The sequence below is a fragment of the Anticarsia gemmatalis genome, chromosome 28, assembly GCF_050436995.1.
Source record: "Anticarsia gemmatalis isolate Benzon Research Colony breed Stoneville strain chromosome 28, ilAntGemm2 primary, whole genome shotgun sequence".
Lineage (NCBI taxonomy): Eukaryota > Metazoa > Arthropoda > Insecta > Lepidoptera > Erebidae > Anticarsia > Anticarsia gemmatalis.
The window spans coordinates 1,856,283-1,867,927 of NC_134772.1; the positions used below are offsets into that span (position 1 = coordinate 1,856,283).

The window sequence follows — 11,645 nt, forward strand, 5'->3', positions numbered from 1 at the left end:
AGGATAAAAAGTAATGGTATTGTAATAAACTGTTAAAGGGACTAGTATGTTTTTATTATAATTAATTACTGTATTTTTTCCTAGGTGGACGATTGGAGCGACCCAGTACTCAATTCTATTAGACGATGTGAACTGTTTAATACTGTTAATGATAAAGTTAAGGTAAGAAAATGTATAAATAAAATATCTTCATTTACTTATTTATGCCTTATTCCTTATTTTATCCAGTTTACATAGTTAATCACATATTTGTGCGAATATAAATATAATTTTACCGATCGCTGTCTCACTGCTGGGTAAGAATGTTCAGTCATCGCTGAACTGACTGCGTTTTGAACCCACGAACGCCTTCCACGCAACTGTGGGAAGGGAATGCTTATACGTGTTGTTGAACTTTAGGTGTTGTTTTAAATAAAATCTTTAATAAACATATAAATGCTTGTATTTCATGCAAGGTACAAAAGTAGAAGCTAAAATCTAAGTTGGACGGTATACGCAAAAAAAAATGACGCACGAGCCATAAGACATAGTGATATGACGTGTATAGTATTAAAATAATAGTAGGCGCTTTGCATTAATCTTCCAAATATTAACAATACCACCATGGTCATGTCGGTTATTCGTCCCACCGGACTATAATAGTGAAGGAATAGAGAGTGTACCTGTGTATTGTATACACACTTGGACACTATAAACAAAGTCCTGCATAGTTTGCTAGTTTTAATAAAACTGACCGTAGCCGGATATCGGCTAGGGGATTATTATTACTGATTGCGGGAAAGGAATGCTTATACCAATCGGCTTATATCAAATTAATGTATTTTCTTTCTCAGGTAATCTTCCACCCAGAGTTTCTTACATCAACAAACCCGCTTTTCGGCTTAGACTATGAAGAATTCGTCCGTGGTTGTCATTTAGGCGTGTTTCCGTCTTACTATGAGCCGTGGGGTTATACCCCAGCTGAGTGTACCGTTATGGGTATACCTAGTATCACTACTAATCTGTCTGGTAAGTTTGCCCACTGCTGGCCTTGATTTAGAATTGTGTTTTAAGAATTTTGGGACTTTGCCCACTGTTTAAAGGTTTTGCCCACAGCTGGGATACAGTTGGGCAAAACCAAGGTGGTGTAGTTCATTATTTGTAGATAATTTATTTTTTCTGATGGGGATATTTGGTTGACAACAGAGGTAAGGAGTGGCCGTGAACCCACTTTTGGGCAACAATATAAGCATTGCTGGGCATAATTTGCACCCTCAAATATGTTTTATATTTTTTCTTAGAGGGACAGCACTCGTAAAATAATAAAAATTAAAGGTTAGGATACCTTATTTATAAACCCGACGTTCGAACAAATAAACAAATAAGGTATCCTAACCTTTAATTTTAAACCACGTTTAAGACATTATAATGTTATGTGTACAAATCACGAGAGTTTTAAATCACTCGGAAAATGTATATCCTTGATCAGAAACTTAATAGACTATACATTTTGTCCAGGGTTCGGTTGTTTCATGCAAGACCACATCGCCGACCCGATGTCCTACGGTATATATGTAGTGGACCGCCGGTATATATCACTAGAGGGCTCTGTGCAACAACTGGCGCAGTACATGTTTGATTTCACCAAGTAAGTAGCAACACCTTTGTTTATTTTATGAAACTACTTACTATCGATAGCGCCATCTATGCATATGATGTAGAAATACACTTTTAAATAGAGTCATTTATCTATTTAGTAGGTTAACTAACTAATACGATTGATACAAGTAGTGCCATCTATCACCGAGTTTGTAAAACTACTTTGATCCTAGTGGCTTCTATTGATGGAATTTTTTAAACGATTTGTAGTCACAAGATTTTCAGTCGATTTTTTGAACGAAGTCATGTCATTTTATCGGTGTCTCTCGCTTGGACTTACACATTGTCACATTCATATTTTCATTCTTGTGATTATGACGTAGTGAGCACGTTTGTTACGACCTGCTTATAGTGACATCGTCTATAGAAATCGGATAACTGACAAGTAAAAGCGTGTTTAGGTAACTATAGTACGGCCGCTGAGTAATTACCGATTTGACAGATTATTCTTTAAATTAATCGATATAACCTTGCACGAGCGACACATTTGCCGAATGATTTAGAATACCTTTTTAATATAAAACTTTATGTCAAAATATCAGAATTATGTATTTTTCCAATAAACACTGTTTCAAAACTTAAAATAGTTTGTAAATAATATGAGAACATTTATTTTTTGTTCTTTGGCGCGCTTGTATAAAGTTACATCGTGCGGATTCGTGCGTCTAGTTTTCATAGTGATGTGCTTAATAGTATTCGGTCTGATGGAATATAGGAATAAGGAATATGGATATTTATTTTATTTCATCAAGGATACTCCACCTAATGAAAAACTTGTGTCTTTAACTATTATTGGTTTTGATTTTATTTAATTACACTCTATACTAAAATATTTAGAAACAAACTGTTCCAAAATGATATTAGGGTTATTGTTAAAAACATAAACTGTTCCAAAATGATATTAGGGTTATTGGTTCAGTCACTTCACTAGTATTGTCAATTTGTCATGTGTCAAATCGGTAATAACTCAGCGGCCCTACTATAAATAAATACTTTGCTTTTCTTTTGTACAGACTGACACGGCGACAGCGTATCATTCAAAGAAACAGAACGGAGAGATTGTCTGATCTTCTTGATTGGAGGAATTTGGGCATTGTAAGTATTTTTAAAACTATCTTATTAAAATATTTGACTTAGAATATCTATTAAAGATTATTTAGATGATTACAAAGCTTGGGACTGTGCTGCTTCTACCAAGTCTATTTCAAAATACAATTTGATATTATGACATTGTTATTAATTTATTATGACATTGTTATTAATTTGTTATATTTCATTATATGACATTGTTATTAATTTGTTATATTTCTTTTTATGACATTGTTATTAATTTGGAAATATTGACATTTAAAAAGAGCAAGCCGTGAGTTTATTGCCGTTTCTTCTCACGAGCAACAGCTTTTCCGAAACGGTGGTAGATAAAAAATATTTTGAAGATTTCAAATACTTGTTAAAGTTTATGAAATAAAGAATATTTGACTTTGACTTATTCTCATATTAAAAGACTGAAAAGATTATTGTAATAATAATGTCCTCCTAGCCGATATACGGCTACGGCGGTCAGTTTAATTGAAACTGGCCATCTGTGCAGGACTTTGTTTATAGTGTCCAAGTGTGTGCACAATACACAGGTACACTCTCTATTCCGTCACTCCCATAGTTTGGTGGGACGGATAACCGACACGACCAGTGAGAGGTCAGGCGCAGGACCGACGGCTTTACGTGCTCTCCGAGGCACGGAGGTCTTCTACCTCAACTTCCCAACTCCGGGCAATCCCTAAGAAATTCTTAACAGAAAATCTCAGAAAAGACTTTTTGGCACGACCCAGGATTCGAACCCGAGACCTCTCGCACGGCAGCCGCATATACTACCGACCGCGCCACAGAGGCAGTCAGTTATTGTAATAGGACATAATACTATCTTAGAAGTGATTTTCTATTTGCTTTCTGATCAGTTTTCAAGTAACCAACCCGCTGCGTGTGGTAGACTTAAATCTCAGGACAAAATATTTATGATATGAGCACATATCAGTCTTAAGTTTGTATGTTATTCTTTCTATAGATAAATGTGTTTATTTAATCACAGTTCTTACTTCCTTTTTATATTTTTAACTAGCTGACCCGGCAAACGTCGTTTTGCCATAAAAATTAAATAAAAAAACATTGGCCAGCGGACAAAATTGCGAATCTAAACCATTCTCAGATCCCCTTGAACACACACAAAAAATTTCATCAAAATCGGTCCATTCGTTTAAGAGAAGTTCAGTGACATACACACTTACAGAAGAATCATATATATAAAGATGTGAGAGTATGTGAGGATGTTTGAAAAATCCATTCAGTAGTTTTTGCGTAAACAAATTGCTTTAAAAAACTATAGTACACAGATAGTTTATAACCTAGATTAGCATATAGAATAACTTTATCCTTGGGAAATGTTTCACGACGCGAAAAAAAACGTTGGAGCAGTGATAGCCGAGTGAGCAGTGATAGCCGAGTGAGCAGTGATAGCCGAGTGGTATAAGTTGATACCTCCCACGCAAGTGGTCGCAGGTTCGAACCCGAGGCAACACACCAATGACTTTTCGAAGTTATGTGTGTATTAGAAATAATTATCACATGCTCCAACGGTGCAGAAAAACATCGTGAGGGAACCTTGCATGCCCAAAATTTGTTTAATACATTTATTGAGGGCATGCAAAGTCCCCAACCCGCACTTGGCAAGCGTGGTGGACTCAAGGCCTAAACCCTCCCTCATTACGAGAGGAGACCCTTGCCCAGCAGTGGGACAGTAATGGGTTAAATTTATTTATTTTATGATCAGTAGCCTATTTACTTGTACAAGTTTTACTTAGTTTAGAATTAAATGACCGTGTGTGAGTTGTCCAATGGTATTAAATATCATATATTTATCCAGTACTACCGCCAAGCCCGTGCCGAAGCTCTGAAGATAGTGTACCCGGACTACGTGGACCACATGGACCAGGAGTTGGAGAAGAGGTTCAACTACCCCCGCCCTATCTCTGAACCACCCAGCCCTACTCATTCTAGTAAGTTTGCTTTATTCATTATTAATGATATAAGGTAGGGATTGGTTGTTCAAAATGTTTTAAAAAATTTAGTGATTTTGATATTGAAGCTTTTAAGACTTGATAATAACTATGAATAGTTTGTATGGAATAATTGTTTTTTTAAGGTTCCGTACCCAAAGTGTAAAACGGGATCCTATTACTAACCCTTACGAGTCTGACTCGCACTATGCCGGTTTTTTTTACTAACGTTTCACATTGAAATAATCAAAGATTGTTATTTGTAATGCGTAATTTTTGTGTAACATATTGATGACGACATACATAGATTGCAAAAATATTGATTTTGATCGACCAATTTCTCTCTAAATAGGTAAATAAGAATGAAACAGGGTGTCTAAATACAGAACTTCCAAATTCTTTCTTTTTTACACGTAAATTGCGACATCTATTCTAAAATACTCTAACTTGGACATTATTGCATTGTTTTTCTCTTAATTTTGTGTTTGGACACCCTATATCACACATACAGGTTGTTAAAAACTATATTTCAAACCCAGTCCACCGTTCCCGTTCACTGGAACGCGAGACAAAAGACGAACAAGTGCAAACAAGCGACTCCGAATCAATAGTACAAAAGAAAAATCAATTAAACATACAGAAATCTCTCGAAATATTAGAAATAAGTGATGGCGAAGACAACGATTTGGAAGTCAGCTTCGAAAAGCCGAACTTTACCGAATCAGAACACGAGAATTACCGAACGCCGAATGAGAATTTCTTGGAGCCGTTGAACGAAGCGGTTGCTGAACAAATTGATCAATTGATTGCTAAGCTAACTGACTGTGTTGATGCTGAAAATTAGGTGCGGGTTTGATGTACGAGTGGTTTCTTTTTTGAGGGTTTTTTTTCTGGTATATTGTGTTATAGAATTGGGAGTAGTGTTGTATAGTTTGTGTACAGACTTTAGTTGTAAATTATTCGAATTTATTGAAGTAAGTTTTTGTTGTCAGGATGAGAGAATTAGGTAAATATTTTGCTTGTTATAACGCCAAATTTGGCAGTATATTTGACTTAAGTTAAAAAGATAGTGCCTTCAGCAAAAAAAAAAACTTGAAAAGTACATTTTTGCATATTCAAATGAAAAAAAAGCTGTGATACAGTTGAGTATTCTTAAACCCAAAAAAACGGTTATTTTTGTTTATTATTCACCTTTTACACCTTCTCTGGACTTCCACAAATAATTCAAGACCAAAATTAGCTAAATCGGTCCAGCCGTTCACGAGTTTTAGCGAGACAAACGAACATCAATTCGTTTTTATATATATAGATAAAGCTGTCATATAATTAAGTAAAAGGAATTGACACGGTTAAAGGGTTTCGTATAGTTAATAAATAAAAAAAATAAAAAAAATATTTATTCATTTAGGTCAAATATTGACACTTATGATAGTCGTTACAATTACTGAATCTACCACTAGCTCGGAAAGGGGGTAGAGCCTTATGAGAAGAGCTAGCAACAAACTCACGGCCACTCTTTTCAATCGCCAAAAGTTTTACAATGTGGTTTATACAATAATTAAAAAAGAAATAGTCCCTACAATACTGGCAAGCATCTGTCATTAACCACAAACTATTATAGCTAACCAAAGACAATCACTATAATAGTCTGAACGGTGTTGACAGATGCGGTCAGTGTTGTCAGCATTAAATATACCACGAATCCGGGGAAAATGGAAACAATGGCGGCTCTCAATCTCGGTCTGACACGCTCAGGGTTTTGGTCACGATTCAGAAACGCGTTAGAAAGGTTTTTTAAAAGAAAAATAGTAGTTTATTGTAGAACTTTGTACGATTTTATCAATCTTTTGAACGTTGTCGCACTCACCGTTTATGTTAGTGTTTTACACTTTGCAGTGATGATTTTCTTGTTTACCACTGGGAGTTTGCACTTACTAAGCACATTTTTTTGTAGATTAAGGGAGCGTTATATATGTCAAATTATTAGTATAGATTTGGTAAAGGCTACAAAGAATATTTTTTTACCTATCAACTTTACAATGTACGATTCAGTAATTTAAAGGAGGCATTCTTTATTGCTGGTAACATCATTATTTTTTCATTAGAAATGACCTTTAGAAAAGATATATTAGCCACCTTTACACACACAGTCTATCGCACGTTCTTAAAAGCGTACAGGATTACGCGCGGGAAAGCAGCGCGCTCTTCAAGAGAAATTTTCTTTGCGGGCGCGGACAGATGAGCGCGGCGCGTGGTCTTTCCTTTCCCCTTACACGCGCGCTCTTTCACGCGCGATTGTTGTTTCTTGCGCGATAGAGTGTACAGTGTGTGTGTAAAAGGGGCAATTGACTTAAAATTTGGTATTTTTACAATACTAGTTTATTATTTATTATACTGAGAGACTTAAAGAAAAGTATTAATTTTAACATAAAAAAAATATAAGTTTAAAAAATGTGCCTAATCCATGTATGTTTGTATTCCAGGAGGTACAACCCCCGCGGCGTCGGTCCACGGCTCTGACGACGAGGACGAGGTCGATGAGGAGCAGGAGCTCGCAGAACTAAGGATTAACGATAATTAATATATTAATTAATAGGTCGGCTTCTGTAGGAACTTGGCTTTAACTTGGTGAAACTTGGCAGATTGTTTAAATACTTGGCAATACTTTTGTTGCCTCCATGGCGCAGTGGTTAAGGTCACCACGCCATTGCGTCGGAAGGTCGTGGGGTCGATTCCCACACGGGACAGTTATTTGTGCGATACACAAATAATTGCTCTATAGGTAGGGTTGTCTGTTGAAAACTTGGCAAGTTTTTGTTAAGAAGTTAAAATTATCTTGGTATAATTTTTAGTGTATTTTTGGGAAGTTAAATGTTAATCAAAGTAAAGTAAATGTTAATTAAAAACATAATCAATTTTACTGTATATTTTCGAAATCCAGATTTAGTAATATATAAAGATATTGCCTGAATATTGTGACAAATAAGAAAAAAAATGTTAATAAAGTAGTGGTCTATGTAAGCCAACTGCTATCTGGTTCATAACTCAAAATGTTATTAAAATATACCAGCTTTTTCTCACATTTACTCACAAAAGAAAAAGGCAGAATCTTACCAAGCAAAATTACTTTATGTAAAACAAAAATAAGCTCTATTTCAATAGACTTGAGGTTCAAATTCCTACTGAAGCCAGCTTTAACTTAAGTTATACATAATTTAAGGACTAATAGCTATATGTACGGGTTCCGAGCAATAAGTATAATAAATACATCCGACTTCCCCCGAAATAAGAGGAGATAGATATAGCGGGTCTAAAAAATATGTTTTTTCAAAATATTTTTACAAAAATTCATATTTTTATGTATTTTAAAAGAGTTTTGTGTGTATTTAGGGCTTTTATTGTTCAAAATCAAAATCAAATCATTTATTCATTTACGTCAAATGCTGACACTTATGATAGTCAATGATACAGAGAGTGAATTTACCGCCAGTTCGGAAGGTAGGGCCAATGAGAAGAGCTGGCAAGAAACTCCTGGCCACTCTTTTTAAAACAATACTATGTTTCATATACAAATAGTTGTTTCATGTCTGTATGCGTATCACGTATCTCAGTTGACAACTAGTGTACGTCAAATTGATGATCACTATTCAGTACATTACTGCTTTGACGTAACGTGTTAATAACTATAACCTAAGAGATAAAACAATGTACAGCATACTGGGGAATTGTATAAAAAATAATGGTAAATTTTGAACATTCAAAGCCCTGATTTATAACAAATATATTTTGCCGGAACAAAAATAATTTTATGAAAAACATTTTTAAACAAATCGAAGCAATAATATAGTTCTTCCATAAGCTATGTTCCTGTTATCTATAAGATAATAATATATTATTATAATTATTTAATAATAATATAAAATCGGCTCGAAATCTCTGGAGGTACCACGCCCTGCTGGTACTTAGGACCCGGTTCCCGATACCGGTAGCCAATTTTCATATTTTTATAAGAAGAGAATAAATAAATATCATGAGACAGCTCACACACGGTAATTTGATTCTAAACTAAGCCGAGCTTGTACTATGGTAACCAAACTGATAAACATACTTATATACTTCTAAATAGTAGGTCGGGGAAAAGTCTTTACGCGTTATAGTATGTATGTGTGGAGGAGGATATATAGTCAGTTGCAATGCAAACCTCGATAGCGCGATCCAGGACCTGTGACGTCAGTCACACCGCGCGCGGTGGCTGGCCGCGCGCTGGTCCCAGTAGATGTCGCTGTATGCAGCGAGCCGCCACATATGAACTTGTAATAAAATCTTATCTCTACACAAAGAAGCTCGATAATTGGGTACCACACGAGCTCACTGAAAGAAACTTAATCAACCATGTACTCATTTGTGATTCTTGAAGCCAAAGAGATTTTATTACAAGTTCATACATACTATAATGCGAAAAGACTTTTTCCCCGACCTAATAATAATTATAAAGATTACAAAAAATATTTCAACAATCAATTACTGTTTCATAGCTGGGCGTGGACCTCTTAAAGACAATACAAAATATGAATTTAATTCACTAAAATCTTGCCTCTAAAATTATATTATTATATTTTTATTATGTCTCGATAAAGTAAGGTTATAGAAAGAAAATTAAAATTGTTAACAATAGAATACAAATCTAATCTTGGATGAAATTTTCGTTTACATACATACATACAGACGTGATATTAAGTATATATGTTTACAAATTTTTTTCTACTTTCTTTAGCCTTACTTATAAAATATATTTTTATACTCATAAGAAGTATTTTATTCAAAGAAATATTTGTTTTATATTGTAGTATTTTTTATACGAATCATTTTAGTTATTATACCTGTAAATGCGGTTTCGGTTCATATTAGGATTAATATATAATATATTTCTACAAAATGTTATCAGAATCTGTTATAACAATAAAGATTTTTTATATAATAAATTTAACCCATTACTGTCTCACTGCTGGGCAAGGGTCTCCTTCCGTAATGAGGGAGGGGTTAGGCATTGAGTCCACCACACTGGCCAAGTGCAGTTGGGGACTATAAAAAAAATGCAATGAAAAACCGTCTTCATCAACAATATCGGTTTTCAAATTTGATTATACATTATAATAATAATTATTATATTATTTTCAAAGCGTGGTGACTTATTATTATATCACTATAATATAATACATTTTAGTTATATAAAACACGCTTTTAGACTATTATAATTTAATAATAGATGCATATCTATACTATATACTATAATATTATAAAGCTGAAGAGTTTGTTTGTTTGTTTGAACGCGCTAATCTCAGGAACTACTGGTCCTATTTGAAAAATTCTTTCAGTGTTAGATAGTCCATTTATCGAGGAAGGCTATAGGCTATATATCATTACGCTACGACCCATAGGAGCAGAGTAGCAATAAAAAAGGTTACAAAAACGGGTAAAATTTTGACCCATTCTCTCTTATGTGACGCAAGCGAAGTTGCGCGGGTCAGCTAGTTATTATATATTTTAATATAAGAGTAGATAAACGTTTTATGATATTATCCATTTTGTATAATTTTAAAGAAAAATTGTATAGAAACGCCGGGAGGGGACGCCCTAGAAAGACATACACAGATCATATCGGTGATGTCTTGCAAAAAGGTGCGTAGTACTCGTAACCGGCGGTCCTGTATGACAACATGTATGTATGTGAATGAAGCAAGGGAAGTTTGTAAGGATCGTACCAAGTGACGTTCTTTGGTCTCTGCCTATCCCTATGGGAAAAGGACGTGTTTTTATGTATGTATAATACGCGCAAAGATTTGCTAAATTCACTATAAAGGCCAATGAGAAGAGCTGACAACAAACTGCAATTTTTTCAGACACGAAATTTAGATTTTTATAAAATGGATAATATATTAAGATTTAATAAAAAAAGTAAATTTTAATATACCATATTTTAAAGAAATTTTATACACGGAACAGGCCAAAATGGAATTATTTTTATAAATGAATCAAATCAAAACAATATTTTTAGGTTAAAAATATGGTATTTTAAAACGTCAATAATATTATATTTTTGTAATAATTAAGAATATAATAATTTTCTTTACTGCCATTTCACAAGTTAATGTACATGCAATGTCTTTTGAAAATTAAATTTTGGAAAAATGTACAATTTCTTTAAGCAATATTTTTTTTCTGCGATTACTTGACGTTTATTAGTAAAGTCAACTTGGGTAACTTTGAATTATTTGGGTAACATTAAACGTGGGAATTTGAACTAGTTTCGATAATTTTTTTCATATGAAACTAACACAATTGACAAAGGTTTATTTTAGTTTTGCAAACTTTTATTAATTCTGTTGGTTTCATATATTATGAAAAAAATAATCGAAACTAGTTCAAATTCTCACGTTCAATGTTACCCAAATGATTCAAAGTTACCCAAGTTGACTGTAAGAAAGTTAATAATAAATTTATTTTGTATAAAAATATACCCTTTGCTATGTTTTTAATTGCAAAAAAAAATTTTTAAAGGAAAAAATATTTTTTGAGGTTATATTATGTGATATTGCATGTACTAAACGAATTTAGTCTAAAATAAGTCTGAATCGATTTCCATCTATTGTGCCATACAATCAGATTTTTTGTTATTTAGTAATAAAATAAGATAAAATGTTTTCTTTGATCTTTTATTCCTAATTTGACCCCTAGAAAATTGTTCTGTCCCAAAAAATGTCGTAAAAAATAATATAATAATATTTTTTACGACATTAAACAATTACTAATATCTTGCCGACTTCTAAAGATGATATAAAAAAGAAATACCATAAAATTCTACTTGATTTGTAAGTATATAAGTCTTCTTATCGTATGGTTAGTGGTCAACCTAGCGTCAAAGTTGTTCATGCCGCCCGAAGGCCTTTGACATGGCTT

The 11,645-nt window shown here is 33.7% G+C and overlaps 1 protein-coding gene across 2 annotated transcripts in view; it reads left to right on the forward strand.

The window, feature by feature from the left end:
• The window catches only part of Glys (glycogen [starch] synthase), a 32,442-nt gene extending 21,053 nt beyond the window's left edge, over positions 1–11,389 (forward strand). The window contains exons 12-18 of one of the 2 annotated variants that reach the window (XM_076132513.1): positions 85–162; positions 834–1,008; positions 1,498–1,627; positions 2,652–2,733; positions 4,556–4,688; positions 5,228–5,532; positions 7,172–11,389. In XM_076132513.1, the coding sequence (XP_075988628.1) occupies positions 85–162; positions 834–1,008; positions 1,498–1,627; positions 2,652–2,733; positions 4,556–4,688; positions 5,228–5,532 (903 nt within the window). In that variant the 3' untranslated portion in view covers positions 7,172–11,389. The remainder of the gene's footprint in view (positions 1–84; positions 163–833; positions 1,009–1,497; positions 1,628–2,651; positions 2,734–4,555; positions 4,689–5,227; positions 5,533–7,171) is intronic. The other variant, XM_076132514.1, reaches the window with a different exon arrangement.
• Positions 11,390–11,645: the final 256 nt, after the last annotated feature.